The sequence below is a fragment of the Emydura macquarii genome, unplaced genomic scaffold (genome assembly GCF_026122565.2).
Source record: "Emydura macquarii macquarii isolate MOO-44397 ecotype Brisbane River unplaced genomic scaffold, CSIRO-AGI_Emac_v2 contig_3472, whole genome shotgun sequence".
NCBI classification, from domain to species: Eukaryota; Metazoa; Chordata; order Testudines; family Chelidae; genus Emydura; species Emydura macquarii.
In genome coordinates, this window is record NW_027133609.1 from 402354 (window position 1) to 418897 (window position 16544).

The following is a 16544-nucleotide window of genomic DNA, read 5'->3' on the forward strand; positions in this document are numbered from 1 at the left end:
AAAGCACATAACATGCCACCCGCCCAACCCCCCCCCCCCCACACAACACCTCCATGTACACATATGCACAGAAACACTCCCCCGGTACACAAGACACCCCCTCGCAGCTAGGTAAACACACACACAGCACAGACACACACAACCAACATGACAGCAGTCACACAACACATCTACTCACCCAAGCACAGCACACAATACCCCCCTCACACCCACAAAACAAATCCATTTACACATGCCCCAGACACGCAGACAAACACAAAACCATCAACCCAACAACCACAAATTGCACCAGAACGCCCTCGCAGGGGTTGGGAAAGCAGGAGGCGGATGGGCCAATTGTTGCTGTTCCTGTTTGCTAAACACCTGGCAGGTGCCAGACGCTCCAGACTCTAGACCAGGGTGTCTAGAGTCTAGACTGATGTGAAAGTTCGAGAACCAAGAGTCGGACCCCCAGGATCATGACGTTTTAAAAACTAAAAAGGATTCAATTGTATTTTTTGGCTCTCCCTAAAGGACGTGACTGAGATTGGGAGCCCCATTGTGCCAGGCACGGCACAGACACAAGGCGAGACAGGCCCTGCCCCACAAGTGCAAAGCACGGGGTGAGCTTGAGACGTGGGAGCTGGAGCTGAGGCCACCCAACTCAGCTCACAGTGAAGCCACCAAATCGCCCTGGACAGGCTGGGTTGATAATCTCTGCTGAGCTGGGCTGACTCAGCCTAGTGACACGCTGGCCAGCGGCTCTGTCCCACATTAGCGACACAAGGCAGCCAGGCCCGTCGGTGCTGCCGTTCCACCTTCTCAGAACTGGTTTATTAAACCCAGTTCTGCCCGTCACGGCGCTGACCTAGGCCTGGCTCGCACGAACTGCTCGGTCTCCAAAAACTCTCTGTCAGCCACGCCCTGGTCTTAAAGCACCAGCCCTAGAGCAAAGTGTGGTGGTTCCACAGAGCCCAGCCCCACGTGGGTCACCTGCTGTGCCTGCATCTTTGACTGGAGCTGCTGGGCCCTGGACCACTGAGCTAAAGAACCAGAATGGATCTAGCTAGGGATTAAGCCAGGAGCAAGCTCCCCCAAGAAACCACCGCCACAAAACTAGCAACGCAGCATTGCGCCAAGGACTGAAAACTTGCTCGCACGCTTAAGAAAAGAAGCTTGGAAGACCACGTGTCACAGTGCCACGCTGCGTTAGTCACCGCCACCCCCAAGGAGACCTGGGCTCATGAAAGGGTTGTGGAGGGCACAGCTGGGCCTAGCACTCACGGCCTATCCCTCATCTCTCTTCAGCCCCAAAATCACCCCATGGCTGGTGTTCCCGCCATCTTGTGAGGCCTTGCAGATCTGCAGTGCTGCAGGCAGGTGGATCCTGTGGCCAGACAGACAGAGAGCTCCCACAGGCCTGCCCCTCCCTGCCCCACACCTCTGCCGAGTGCCACGGATCCCTGGGCCAGGCTGATTCCTCTCCTCCCAGCAGTCTCTCTGTGCCCTAGGCTCCCTACCCCACAAAGCCACCGCTAGCCCCCCAGAGCAGAACGCCGGGCGGGAGGGATCCTCAACTGGGCCAGAGGCATCGGGGCGGGAGGAGACAAAGACAGGGCAGCTCTGACCTGAGCCAGGGCCAACCCCCCCACAGCAGCAGGGCAGCAGGGACGTGCATCCACTGCCCCTACCCGGGTCCAGAAGCCAAGGGGCGAGGTCCCCATGGAAACAGCCTCACCCTGTGGGGCGGTGCCTGTCCCCGCCCCAGAAAAACCTGCCTGCTTCTGCTCCAGCACCAGCTCTGCGCGGAGCCCTGTGCAGCTGGTCGGGGAGGAGGTGATGGAAGAGCAAGGAGGCTGCCGAGTCCCCCTGCTCCCCAACCAATACTGGGACAGAACCCAGGAGTCCTCACTCCCGGCCCCCTCCACCGATCCACTCTAACCACTAGGCCCCACTTCCTTCCCAGAGCTGGGGATAGAACCCAGGAGTCCAGGAGCCAAGGCCCCAGTGCCACTAACCATTGGACAAATTTCCCTCTCCAAGCTGCAAAGAGAACCCGGGACCCTGGGCCTCCAGCCCTGGTCCTTAAAACCACAAGAGCAGGAACTGCCTCCCCAGTGCCAGGGGCCAGGCCCTGCCGGGATCAGGCCTGTTCCCAAGCCTGCCTCTCCGTAAGCGCCTGGGGAGACCAGAGAGCCAGCGAGTGGGGGAGACAGAGAGACGGGCGGGGGGAGGGGGAGCTGCTTGGTTTGCTCTGCAACGCTAACGAGCTCCCTGTTAGCGCCAGGGCTGCGCAGCCAATGCCAACGCTGCTCTTGGCCCACGGGCACCTCAGTCATCACTGCCAGTCCCCATGCAAAGGAGGCACCGCTCTCCCAGGAGCCCCCAGCACCGAGCCAGCCCCCCGTGTCCCTGCACCCATCCAGCCCGTCGGTCCCGTGCTCACTCCTGTTCCGACGCCCTAACCCGGCTTTGCTTCTCATGAGCCAGGCTGGGTTTGTTCAGGGGAAGGGGCTGGGTTGGGAGCCCTGGCACATGAAGTCCGGCCCACAGCAAGGAGGTGAGCCCCCTAAATGCATGTCCCCGGCCCAGCAGGACCCGCCCAGTGGGAGAGACTCTGCAGCCCCACAAACTGATCTGATCAGTTCGCAATAGCTAAGTGGGGTGTGGGGGGCTGCATGGGCGTGGGAGGAGCAGCATGCTATGGGGCAGGGTGGGCACAGGAGGGCAGGGTGCTATGGGGCAGGGTGGGCGCGGGGGAACCCGCTCTGAGGACACACCCAGCCTCCCACCAGCCCATGAAGTGCAGCTGTTGGCTTGGCTCAGCCGGGCCGTGGGGGGAAAGGCCACATGTGCCGAGAGCTGCTGATTCCACCCCCCGCACCACCGGGCCCAGGGCAGCCGGCGCTGAGCAGAAATGCAGGCAATGTGCACGCCCCACTGGAGAGCGAGCCCAGCCTTGGGGGGCGACACGCACAGCGCACATGCACACACACGCGCACACACAGAGCACACACGCACAGCACACATGCACACACACACAGAACACGCACACACACAGCACACACAGCACACATGCACACACACACAGCACACACACAGCACACACACACATACAGAGCACACACACACACAGCACACACAGAGCACACGCACACACAGCGCACATGCACACGCACACACACAGCACACGCACACAGCAGACATGCACACACAGCGCACACAGCACACACGCACAGCGCACATGCACACATAGCACACGCAGCACACACGCACAGCACGCATGCACACACAGCAGACACGCACAGCACACATGCACGCGCACACACACAGCACACACGCACATACAGAGCACACACACACAGCACACACAGAGCACACACGCACACACAATGCACATGCACACACACAGCACACACACACAGCAGACATGCACACACACAGCGCACACGCACACACACAGCACACACGCACAGCAGACGTGCACACATAGCACACGCAGCACACACGCACAGCACGCATACACACACAGCAGACACGCACAGCACACATGCACACACACAGCACACATGCACAACACACAGCAAGGCCCCTGAGCCCTAGGACACTCCCTGGCATCTCTCTGCTTTCCATCCTGTGACAATGGCAGGAAGCCCCAGGGGTCTCCAGAGGATCCTCCTCCCTGGAGATCGCCCCTGGATTTGGGAGATCAGCCCCCCAACCTGTGGGGTTTTCCCCATCTCAAAGCTGGGAGCGTTCTGCGGGCAGAGATTGCAGGGCCGCTCACCACGTGCCCTCCCTGCCCAGCACAGCGCGGTCGCGGTGCGTCTCGGAGCTGCTTGGGCTGCGGGAACACAAAGGAAGCAGGGAGCTCCCCAGGGCAGCGGAGCTGGGTGAATCCCTCAAATCCTGAGGCGTTGGGCTGGGGTGCGCTGACAGCTGAATGTGTGTAAAGCGCCACGGAGCTGCAATGAACAGGTGTGCGCACGCGTGTGTGTGCAACACGTGTACGTGTTTGTGCCTGTGTGTTTGTGCGCACATGTGAGTGTGCACACAGACATGTCTGTGCGTGTCTGTGCGCAGGCGGGTGCTGCTCACAAACCCCAGGTCAGGCCCCTGCAATCCCCAGCTCTTGCGCAGTGCCTGAGCGGGGCGGTTTGGGCCGATCCCAGGCCCAGGGCTGCGGGCGTTAGTGTGTGCCAGGCTGCTGAGCCATCCCGTGCGCTGGCATCGCCACGTGGGCACCTGCACCACTGCCGTCCAGCACAGGGCGTCTCAACACCCAGCCCCTGGCCCGGCTCACACACAGCTCAGGAAGGCAGGAAACGCTGGGCCAGCAAACAGACTCAGCCGTGCGCAGCTGTGTGTCAAAGCCCCCACACTGAGGCAGCTGGGGGGAGAGTCTGTAGCTCCGGTGTCGGGGTGGGAGATCTGGGTTCTCAGCTCACAGGGGCTGTGCAGAGCCCATTGGGCCGGCCCTCGCGTTTGCTGCCGTCTGTAGGTGCCAAGGCTTTGTGCCCAGAAAGTGAGTGTCTCTCTGCCCCTCCCCCACGCTGGGCCGGGGGCCTCGGGCAGGCAAAGGGGCGAAGAGCAGCCGCTGGGGGGGGGGGGAGGGGGGGGCAGCACCATGGGCCTGCGGCTGAGGATCAGCACTGCCTGGGGGGCCCCGGCGGCCAGGAGGGGATCAGTCTGGGGGCAAGGGGACTGGTCAGTGCGGGGGCCGGGCAGTCAGGGGGAGGGGCACTAGGCAGTGGGGTGCATGGGGGGGAGGGGCACGGATCTGGGAGGGGAGGGTGTCCCACGCAGAACAGCCCCGCTATCTTGGAGTGGGGCAGGACGTGCTGTGGGGCTGGAGGCTGCAGCACAAGGCAGTGTGTGTGTGAGCCCAGGGCAGCGGCTGGGGGGCAGTGATGGACTCGCCCCCTTGGGATTCACCCCACTTACCAGGGAGCGCCCCTCTGCTTGCAAAAGGCATTGACAAGACGCCGGCCATGGGTGTCCATCTGGTGCAGGGGACGGCGCCTCCTGCTGGGCCGCCCGCCCTGCCCCAGCGCGCTTTGCTGAACTGCCCCCGCCACGGCGCCCCCGGGGCGTCTCCCGAGTGGGGCTGGCCCGGTTTCACCGCGGTGCCGGCTGCTGTAGCTGATGGGACGTGGTGCAGCAGGAAAGTTGCGCTGGTATCATTCGCGAACTGCAAACAGCCGAGATCAAGAGGCAAAGCGGCAGGCAAACGCCAGGCAGCAGCGTCTCATCTCGATTTCAAAGGTGTCAGAGCAGCCGACGGTTCCTCCTTTCAAGTGTCAGGGAGTTCCAGAGGGCGGTGAGGGAGCGCTCGCTCCCCAGATCACAGGAGCATGTCGGCGAAGTCGGCGCTAGCCCGTCTGGGAAGCGGGGATCAATGCCATCTGGGAGGGAGCTGCAGGTCAGGACGAGGGTCTGACGCTCACCCAGCCGATGGCCCGCGTCTCATGGACAGAGCCAGGGGTGCGATGGCTCCGCGGAGCCTGGCAGAGGGTCCCGGAGCAAGCAATAAATGTTTTAGCAGTTGTGGCAGCCAGGATTGTGCTGGTGGGGTACGGCGGGTCTCCGGCGCCCAGCGGCCAAGCCTACATTTGCGACCCTCCCCCTCGCATAGGGCAGATGGGGTCCCGGCGCCATCCCCTAGCTGTCCCGGGTAGGGGGGGGTCTGTACCTGCGAGGGCGGGGCATGAGGCATGGGGGGGCTCCAATGCAGGCTTGGCTCCGTCGCCCCCCACTCCCCACATTTACCCAACATGCAGTGCTCGCATCTACCGCTGTGGCCCTGCAGCCCGGCGCCGGCTCAGATGGGGGTGACCTGACCCCCTGGCCTGGAGGGGGGCTGGGCTGGCCCTTCACAAGGCATGGGGGGGGGCCCGCAGGAGCAGAAGCACGAGCAGGAGCAGCCACCCCTCAGCTTCCTTCCCCCCCCCCCCCCCCCCGCACTTACCCACCACTCCAGCGCAGCCCAGCGCCGGCTCAGATGGGGCAGCCTGGGGGGGGGGGCCGGGTTGGCCCTTCACAATGGGTGGGGGGCACAGGAGGCTGAGGGGCGGCTGCTCCCGCTTCCGCTCCTGCGCTCCCTCCACGTGGGGCTGGAGCAGCCTGGCCTGGCCCTCCCCCCATATGCCACTGGCTTGTGCTCTGCTTCTCCTGCTTCCTGGGAACACTTGTGCAAGTCAGTTTCCTGATCCCTGTGGAGTGTGAATTCTCAGATCTGACGCCTGGATCCTCGTGGAACACGAGTTCTCATAGAACTATAGAGTTGTAGAGGATGAGGGTTGGAAGGGATCCCAGGAGGTATCTAGTCTCACCCCCTGCTCAAAGCAAGACCAACCCCAACTCAATCATCCCAGCCAGGGCTTTGTCAAGCCGGGCCTTAAAAACCTCGAAGGATGGAGTTTCCCCCCCTCCCCAGGTAACCCATTCCAGTGCTTCACCACCCTCCTGGGGAAAAACTTTTTCCTAATGTCCAACCTAGACCTCCCGCCCTGCAACGTGAGCCCTTCGCTAGCCCTTGGGCCTGATGATCGAGCCAGCTTTCGATCCACCTTATAGACACTCAGCCAAGCCGTACGGCTGTAACTGGCTGAGAAGAATACTGTGGGAGCCTGTATCAAGCTTTGCTGAAGTCAAGATAAGTCACGTCCCCCCCTTTCCCCTCCTCTCTCAGGCCTGGAGCCTCCTGGAACGCAAGTTTTCAGTTCAGCCTCCCAAATTCCCCTGCAAAACCAGTTCTGGGCTCTCAGCCCTGGATCCTCGGGGAGTCCAACTGCAAATCTGCTTCCTCTGATCATCCGCAGGATCAGGAACATCACGTCCCTCCAGCCGCGTCTCCAGAGGTGACCAGTCTCAGCGTGGCATTGCTCCCATGTCGAGTTGCAAACAAAACTGGCCGCAAAGTTTGTCCCCTCGTTTCAGAGCAGGAACGAATTTTGGCCCTGGATCTTCCCACCCGGGCTAAATTCGTGGGCTAAAGACGTGGCTGGCGCAGCGTGAGGCGGCTGCTCAGGGACGTGGAACCCCCCAGCTCCTGGCAGCTCAGAGGCCCGCTTGGCGGCACTGGGGGCATTAACTCCTTGCACTGACACCCACCCGTCCCCGCCACGCGCTTCCCCCAGGCCGGAAGCCTCTCCCTGGGGCTTTACCCTGTCCCCCCCCCCGGCGCCCCTTTGCCCCATGCGACCCTCCAGCCCAGGGCAGGTTCGGGAAGCTCCCGCTGTTCCACAATGGCACCAGGCTGATGGTGCAGCCTCCCGCGCCCAGCCCCCTCCCCACTTTTTGTCCACCCCCCGGTCCCCTCCCCACACTCAACCTGCTGTTTGCAAACACCCGCATGGCCCAGCGAGACATAGCAGCCCCCTCCCACCTTGACAGCTCTCCAGTGATGAAGGCGCCCACGACTACCACCTACCACTGTGCTGCAGCCGCCTCTGGGGCAGGGCACAGCCGTGTGTAACACCCACAAAGCTGTGCTCTGCAGGGCTCCATCCCCCAGCGCTCGGCAGAGTAGCTGTTTACCAGGGGCACGGCGACAGGCACAAGCGTTCAGGACAGGAAGTGAAGGGAAACTCCTGTCTCTGGCTGGACGCGCCGGAGGGCGACAAGGGCAGTGGGGGGGGGGGGGGTGTCAGAGGGCACATGGGGATTCAGCCACGTGGGGCAGAGATCACAGTGCTGCAGCCACGCCAGGGGGGGTCACGTTGGGGCAGAGCTGCAAGGGAGGCACACAGCAGGGCATGGCCCGTTGGCTGGCGTGGCTGTGCCGCACCTGTCGGGTCTCGCTCTCGGGGGGTGAGCCAGGAATCCCAGGCAGCAGGAGGTGACGCTGCCAAGCACCTGGAAACGTGGCATCTGGGGCAGGGGCCGTTTGCACCCACTTGTGGGGCTGCGTGTCCCTGGAGGGCGCAGGTGGGAGAACCCAGGGCCTGGTCAGCACTGGGGGGAGGCTGGTCCCTTTTGTGCCGAGGCCCTGGGCTATGGGCTGCGGCGGGTGTGCGTGTGTGTGTTGGGGGGGGGGGGGGGGGGCAGGCCGGGGGCCGTAGGGCTGCAGCTGGGGGGCAGGGGGGATCTGGTGGCAGGCCGGGGAAGCCGCCGGGCAGGCAGCGTTAGCTTTCACCCACTGGGCCAGGAGCCACCTCGCAGCAGCTCCCCCTGGGGGCAGGATCCTGGTCGGGGGGGCAGAGAGGCCAGGCTGGGGGTCACCCGCTGCCCCCCACCAGGAGGATTGGAGAGCTGGGTGCACTGAGCATGCCCCTCTCCCGCACGGCACGCAGGGCCGGGATGGCAGGGGGCGGCGGGGCGGGACTGAGGGGCACTGGCAGAGCTGGGGGGGGGCAGGGGTCCAACGTCCCCCTTGTCCCTGGAAAAAAATCCCCCGCACCCCGCTTCTCTGCGGGCGGGGCTCTGGGCCTCGCTGTGTATTTGTGAGGAGGTGGCGCCCTCTGGTGGCTCTGCCCTGCCACGGCCCCCAAGTCTGCGCCGGCCACTTAGCGCCGAGCCGCCCGCGGTGGTTTCCCAGGCTGGAAGCGGGAGCTGGGCCCTTCTTGGGGGGTGGGGCTGGGTTAGGCCCCGGCTAGGCTGGGACACAGGGCGGGGCTTTTTGCACCTACACATATGCCACGCCCCTCCCCCCAAGGGCAGCCCACTGGCTCCTGGTGGGGCAGGCTGTGTGGGGCAGAGCGTCCCAGCTGGCAGTGCTGGGGGCAGATCCCAGGCCGTGCTACCCCCAGCCCCCCCCCACCACACCCGCATCCACTCCCCCCCTCGAGTGACCTTGGCCCACAGGACTCCTGGGTTCCCCAGCCCTGCCCCGGGTGTCGCTGGGAGCAGCTGGGGGCAGCTTCTGTTCCGGGAGCAGCATGTGCTTGGCTGCAGCGGGCCCCGGGGGGGATGATCCTGGATGTGGCTGCCACAACAGGAATCGCTGGGACACGGCCCCCATGGGGATGAGCCTCCCCCCCCTCCGCAGGGCAGTGACACGCTGCACCAGCCTCGTGCAGGCAGCTGGACGGGGCCAGCGGGTCCCTGGATGCAGCCCTCTTAGTACCCTCACTCGGGGGCAACTCAGCCTCGGGAGCAGAGGAAGCTGCTCTCTGGCCAGTGCTGGCGTGTTCCCTGGCCCCAGGCCTGTGCTATGGCCATAGGAACGGGCCCAGCGCCGGGGATCCCCACCTACGGCAGCTGGGCTGGGACCGCAGCCCCCCCTCCCCATGCGCCTCCAGCGAGCGATGGCCGCACAGAAGGGCTGACAGCAGCCAGCCGAGCGTGGGGGCTGCCGCATGTCCGGTGCCTGCGGCAAAAGGCAGCAGAGGCAGGGCGCACGCGGGGGAACGCAGCAGCTCACGTGCATGCAGAGGTTTAATCACACACACGCACAGAGCAGGGCCTGCACCAGAGCAGGGCTAACACACACACACACACACACACACACACACACACACACACACACACTCTCTCTCTCTCTCTCTGCACCTCAGCCCACCCAGCCGGGGCCGGGTCTCTCTCTCAGCCAACGTCCCAGAGATGAGGGCTCAGCACGGCCCCCCAGGAGCTCTCAGTGCGGCGTGATGTGTCCGGCCCAGCAGCCGCGGAGCCAGCTGCCCCATGGAGCCCCTGCTGGGGGGCAGGATAGGAATGAGAAAGGGCCCCGGGGGTCAGTGCGTGATCCCGCCCTGGGGGTCAGACCCACCCTGCCTGAGACCCCAGGGCCGGGCTTGTCCTCACACTGCGGATCGTTGCTCGCGGCACGGCCAGGCCCAGGACAGGGCAAAGCAGCGGATGGGGCACAAGGAGACGCCGGCTGGCCCGGGATCAGGGCGCTGGCCTAGCATGCAGAACACCCGCGTACAGACCCGCCCTGCGGCAGAACCCACGTGCGCCTTGGGCCAGTCCCCTGGGCTCTCTGGCGCCCGGTTCCCACCCAGACAATGAGGCTCATGGCCCCGGCTCAGACACAGAAGTTGGCGCCACTGAGTTTCTCTGAACTCCGGCTCAGCTGCTGCCGTGGAGCCGGGCAGGCACCGCACTTCTCACTGTGATCAGCTGGGGGTGCCGAGCGCCTGCCTCTGGGCCCCAGCGTGAGCCAGGAATGGGCACAGCCGGCATGGCCTGAACCAGGAGGCGTGCTCTGAGCGGGCCCAATCCCACCCGCAGCAGCTGGCCAAGGTGGCTCCGCACGCGCGGGTGGACAGGGTGGGCTGGAGCCGGGGCCGCGCTGGGCTTTTAGCCCAGCCCCTCGTGACCTTCTCAGAAGCAAACTCGGGTGTGGCCCAGCTGCCCTCGCTGCACACGGGCAGGACGGACAATGCCCGCCAGCAGCAGCTCTGGGGCCCGCGTTGTGACCAGGGCTTTTATGAAACGCAAGGGGGGGGAGGGCCAACTCCACCAGTGTGTGTGTGTGTGTGTGTGTGTGTGTGTGTGTGCACGCGTGTGTGTGAACCGCTCAGGTTGTAAACGCCACCATGGAAGTACCACCCCAGGGAGGCCAGCATACACTGGTTCAAACTGGGCTTCCCAGACACCAGCAGCCAAATGGGCTTTTCCCAAGGCTGGTTTAAACTGACGCGGGGGTGCTGTCTGACCCAGCAATTAGCCAGGACCTTCTGTCCAAGGGGGTCCCAGCCCGTGCGGAGGCTGAAAGACTTTGGCCTACAAGGGCCCGCTGGGTGAGCTCCGGGGAGGGTCAGTGTGCGGCTGGGCAGTTGATTGCTTTCCGGGCGTTTCTCTGTAATGCTTGTCCCAGAAGGATAAACGTGCTTGTTAGAAGAGCTGGGTGGGCACATGTAACTGCTGGCAGTTTGCTGCCTCGCTCTCTGAGACAACGCCACACGCTGCTGGCCCTGGGCTGGGGCTAGCACAGGATCCGGCAGGGAGCCACGCACTCGTAAAATCCCGGTCAGGAGGGAGAGCTGCAGGTCTCCCCCCAAGAGAGGTGACACCGGGAGCCGAGCACTGTGAGTGGGTTCCCTTGCGGAGCACTGAGGGGGGACGCGAATGCACTTACCCTGAAACTACGACTGGGCGACCGTTTGAAAGCCCCAACGCAAAGAGTTCGCTGTCAAAGCGGGCGGACGTATCTAGTGGGTCAGGCCTGGCTCCGGGACTAGTCAATATTTTCCTTAACGACTTGGCTAATGGAGTGGAGAGTACACAGATGAAATCTGCAGCAGACACCAGGCTGGGAGGGTGCTAGCATTTCGGGGGGCAGGATTAAAATCTAAAATGACCTTGGTAAGTTGGAGACTTGGCCTGAAATCAACAAGGTGAAATTCGACAAGTGCAAAGTGCTTCACTTAGGAAGGAAAAATCATGCACAAGGACAAAACCTGGCGAGGTGGCGGCACTGCTGCACAGGATCTGGGGGGCAGAGTGAATCGCAAGTTGAACAGGAGTCGGCGACATGCCGCGGTTGTGAGAAAAGCTAACGTTGTTCTGGGGAGCATGAACAGGAGTGTTGGGGGTAAGCCACGGGAGGCCACTGTCCCGCCCTGCGTGGCTGGGGAGGCCCCGCTGGAGAACTGGGGCCTGTTCAGGGCGCCGCACTTCAGAGAAGTTTTGGACAAACTGGTGAGAGGGCAGAGGAGAACAACAAAAAGGATCAAAGGTTTAGAAAACCTGCCCTGCGAGGACAGTTCGAGATTGCTTTGGTCCTGCTTCTGCTGGGCACCGCTCAAGGCCCATCCAGGCCTACGGTTCTAGAGCTCAGTGGTTAGAGCAGACGCCTGTGCTGCAGGAAACTTCCTGTTAATTCCCCTGAGAAGGGATTTGAACGGGGACGTCCCACTGCCCCGCTGAGTGCCCTGAATGAGGGAGCTTCCCCAGCTGATTGAAAGAACCCTGCACGCCCCGGAGCCCGGGGGCTAGAAGCCTCACCTGGGAGATGGGGACCCTGGTCACCTTCCTTCTCCCCAGCAGCCAGGAGGGGGAACTGAACCAGGGTCTCCCACCTGCAGGGTGAATACACCAAGCCCTGGGGCTGAGGATTATACCCGCCCCCTGCTGCGTGCGCTGATGCGGGCGCTGCTGCTGCTGCTGTTTGTGCAGGACCCGGCTTGATGAACTCCAGGAGAGGGAGTCTGGGCAGGAGCAGCAGAGACAGGCGAGCCGCACCCCGGAGCTGGGCACATGAGAGGACCCCGCTCCCCTTGCTGGTCTCTGCTAGCGGCTGGCACTTGGGGAGCTCGGTCTTAGGCCCCTCTCTCCCCCCAAGCTTTGTACAGGGACCGGGCACCTCACGCAGGCTTTGCGGCTGCTGGTGAGTGGTTGGCGCACACGGCATCACAGATCCCACCTTTCCAGCGGGGGGGCAGGGGTGCACGTACAGACACAGGTCCCATCCTGCCCAGCAGGGGGCAGTGACGCACACACACCAGTCCCATGTGGTCCAGCAGGGAGCAGTGATGTATGCGCACGCACATACACACCCACCCACACAGGTCCCATCCTGTCCAGCAGGGGGCAGTCACACACACACACACCCACCAGTCCCATGTGCTCCAGCAGAGGGCAGTGATGCATGCACGCACGCGCGCACACACACACACAGGTCCCATCCTGTCCAGCAGGGGGCAGTCACACACACACACACACACACACACACACCAGTTCCATGTGCTCCAGCAGGGGGCAGTGATGCACGCACACACAGGTCCCATCCTGTCCAGCAGGGGGCAGTGACACACACACACAAGTCCCATGTGCTCCAGCAGGGAGCAGTGATGCACACACGCACGCACACACAGGTGCACACAGGTCCCATCCTGTCCAGCAGGGGGCAGTCACACACACACACACCAGCACAGACACGCTGCTCGCACGCGCTAATCACGCCGGAGGGTGACCGAGGCGCCGCGTCAGTGACCAGGCCAGGAGGGTCTTTGAACACATTTAATAATAAAATAACAACAGAGAGTGAGCGCTTCCCTGAGGCAGGAAGCTGGATCCCCTCCCCCCCAAAATCATTGACAACAGCCCCTCCCCCTCGGGGTCACTTTCCCCCAGGCAGGGGAGGGACCTCATTCACCAAACATTTCCAACACAGAACGGGGGGAGGGGTCCGCCCTGTGGGGGCACCAGTCCCAAGGACTGTCCCCCCCATACACAGCACCAAGGGGCACCAGGGCTCTGGCCTCCCGGGCTGAGATGTGCCCCACTGAGACCTGGCTTCTCCAATGAACCTGCTGCGACCCCCGCCGGTGCAGAGGGTGGGGAGGAACTGGGAGGGGGGGGGGCTGTTTTGAACAGCCAGTATAAAGTGGAAGGATAAATACAGATAAGAGGACCCCCCACCTCTCTGGCTGGGCAGGGAGGCCGGCCCTAGTGCAATTTAGACTCTCGGCTGCCCAGACCCAGCGCTTGCCCTGGGAGCGGCCACGGAGCTCTGCAGGGCTGGGGTTTCAGATGAGCCCCAGCCCCCATGGGCTGAGCTCCAGCGAGAATCCAGCAGCTGCCAGAGCCCCACCCCCAGCACTGGGACCCCATCCTCAATCCCCTGCCCCGGGGGAGGAGGGATGAATTTGCAGCTCTCGGGCCCTGGCGCAGCAATGGCCCAGCCTGGATCCCAGAATGGGCCACGGGAACACCTGTTACTCAAGCTACAGTCTCATCTGAGCCCATCTGGACCCAGGAGTCCAGACTGGGAGGCTGGGTCAGGTGCCAGGGCTCTGGCTGAGCCAGGCTGAGCGATGGGCCCGGTCCTGAGAAGGGCGCGCTGCCCTGGATCCCAGCGACAGGATGGGGGCACAGTGGGATGCATGCCAGGCAGTGAGCTCCGCCAGGGCCCTTCCAGCAGCTTGGCTGTCCAATCTGCTGGCACTGGCAGAGCTGGCATCTGGGCTGTCCCACTAGGGCAGTGGCTGGCATTTCCACACAGTGCCCACGCACAGTCCCTCAGGCCTGCCCCCCAGGGAACGGCTGGACCAGGTTAACAGGAAGTGTCTGGGGCTAGACACCAGCATGTGGGGCAGCCAGGCCAGGGGCAATGGGGCAGCGCCTGTGGCGTAGGCTGCTCTGGCACCACGCTCCATGGCAGAGTTCGCCCAGACTGCGGGGGGCTACCTAGGCATACCAGGCAAAAGCCAGCCCTCTCCATGGGGGGTCCTGCCAGGCCGTGCCAAACGCAGCCCGGTCATCCCTGAGGGCCAGCGTTGGAGGGCGGCGCAGAGCGGGCAGGGCCAGCTCGGGGCCATCCCAGGATTTCAGACAGGAGACACAACGTAATAACTTAGAAAGGCTGCAAGTGGGGATTGGGGGGGCGGGACCTGGGGGGCTGGCCCTACTGCGTGGGGTCAGTGCAAAGCGGGGAGCACCTGGGCCAGACCTCCAACCACATGAGAAAATTCCTGATAATAATTAAGAAAATTAATACTGACGTCGAAGGGTTTATTGCACTTGGAGAGTCTTTAAATTAGAGCCCAGAATCCTGGCCGCAGCCCGGGGCCCCCCGGCGTTGCCTGCCGGGCTGTGAGCTCAGTGCTGATGCAGGCACAGTGGCAGGCCATGGCTTTGGCTTCCTACGTTGCAATCTTTGGCATCGCTGAGGGTGGCCCCCAAGGACCTGCCCCCGACAGGAAGTGGGCTGGGGAAGGCAGGAAGTCCCGCCCGACTCCATGGCAGCGGGAGGATGGTGTGATTGTGCTTGTCCAGTCCAGCTCCGGCATGTCCGAGTGGACGGGCAGCTTGTAAACTGTCCAGTTCAGACTCCATGACCCTGTGCCAACGCTGGACGGACAGAGGGACGGTGCTTCACGCTGTGCCACGGGAAGAGCCCACGGCTCCGCAGAGCCCAGCAGGGCCTCCCAGCAGCCTTCAAGTATTGCCCGTGGCTGGAGAGCGGCAGCCCTCAGCGTCTGACCCGCTGGGGCGCCCACAGAGGGCGGTGGGCGGCTGCCGGGGTCTGGCGCCGAGGGGAGGCGGAGATGCCACCCCCACGGGCACAGAGCAGGCAGGGCATTCTCCAGTTGCTGCTGCAGTCCTGGGGGCTCAGCTCAGGGCCCCCCATGGCGGGGCTTCCTTGAGTCTGTCTGTGCCCCACTGGCAAGCTTGCTGGGCATAGCCCGTCCTTGCTGTGCCAGGCCGCGCTGCCCCTCCCTGATGCTGCTCGGAGGCGGCCACGCCGGCAAAAGCAGAAAAGCCAGACAGACAGACAGAGCCCAGACGCGCAGAGCAGCCGGGCGGCCCTGGCCCCGCTATGCCTCTGAGGCCGCCTGTGGCTTGAGCTGAGCCTTCTCCATGGCCGTGCCGTAGGGCAGGGAGCGTTTGAAAAACCCCAGCTGCAGAGACAAGAGGCAGAGAGGCTGGGCAGTGAGTGCGCAAGGCAGGGCTGGCACCAGCCACGTGCCCCCAACTGTCCTGAGAGCCTGCCCCTCTCCCAGCCCCCCTGCTCCAACCCCTAGACCCCACTCCCCTCCCAGAGCTGGGCAGAGAACCCAGGAGTGTCCCTCCCCCACACTCTAACCACTGAGCCCCAAGCGGAGTTACGCCTGCTGTCTCCGTGCTGGCCCCGCCCCACACCGGGGGCTAGTGGATTTCCACGGGTGTTGAGACCCGAGCCTGCTAACTCAGGACCCGCATGGTGCTGGTGCCCGGGGAGGGGTGCATACCCATGGGCAGCAAGAAGCCCCTGCACACCTGGGGAAGCTGGCACCATCTGCCGTGGGGCAGCAGATCACCCCCATGCTGCAGCGAGCCTCAGTGACGCCTGCTGTCCCAGGGTGGCATGCCCGCGCGGGGCGGCCCGGCCTGTGCGCCGAGGGTTAGTTACTGAGGCTGCTGGCACCACCCCCTAGCCAGGCGCTCTCCTGCCAGCCCCGCCCAACCGGCTCGACCCGGCTGCTCACCTTGTAGAGCACATAAATCAGCAGCGCCAGGAGCAGCAGCCCAAGCAGGATGGCCAGGATGATGATCCACAGCGGGACCCCGTGGCTGCTTTCTGCTTTCACCCACTGAATCGCCGTGGACACCTGCCATGCCCCGAGACACGGGGGGAGAGGGTGTGAGAGCAACCGGCTGGGTTCCCCCCCCACCTTCCCACGCCCCCTGCCCGCAGCAGCCTGTTCTCCCGACCCCCTGCTGGGGCAGTCGCTGGCAGATGGGAACGGGCGGCTGGGCTGGGCGCTATCTGCATCATTCTCTAACCCTAACCCCCCTCTGCTCTTTGCAGCACCCCCTGCCATATCCCCTACTGTGCCCATGCCCCGCTCCCTGCCGCGCAGCCCCCTAGCACCACGCTTGTTGCCACAGCCTGGCCCAGGGAGCTGACTGGCCTGGAGCAGCAGGGTAAGGAGCTCTCTCACACACTCAGCTGGGCACTGGGCCCCGGGGAGGGGATTGCCACATGCTCCCTTCTTCTGGGCTTTGATTCTGCCCCAGGCGCCCCCGCTGTGCTCCCTCGGTCCCCCCACCTCTGCACGGCCCACGGGCAGCCACTGACCTTTAAGGCCTCGCGTGGGTACTCCTGGGGCTGGATCTTGTAGGGCATCTTGTAGACCTGGTACACGGCCTCGCACTGCAGGGCCTGGGGCTGGTTCTCTTTCTGCAAGGAAACC

The 16544-nt window shown here is 63.8% G+C and overlaps 1 protein-coding gene across 2 annotated transcripts in view; it reads right to left on the minus strand.

Moving 5' to 3' along the window:
• Positions 1–12871: 12871 nt before the first annotated feature.
• The window catches only part of ITGA5 (integrin subunit alpha 5), a 45657-nt gene continuing 41984 nt past the window's right edge, over positions 12872–16544 (minus strand). For both annotated transcript variants that reach the window (XM_067535056.1, XM_067535055.1), the window contains exons 28-30: positions 16430–16531; positions 15837–15959; positions 12872–15269 (exon numbers count right to left, since the gene is read on the minus strand). In XM_067535056.1, coding sequence (XP_067391157.1) covers positions 15186–15269; positions 15837–15959; positions 16430–16531 — 309 coding nt within the window. In that variant the 3' untranslated portion in view covers positions 12872–15185. The remainder of the gene's footprint in view (positions 15270–15836; positions 15960–16429; positions 16532–16544) is intronic.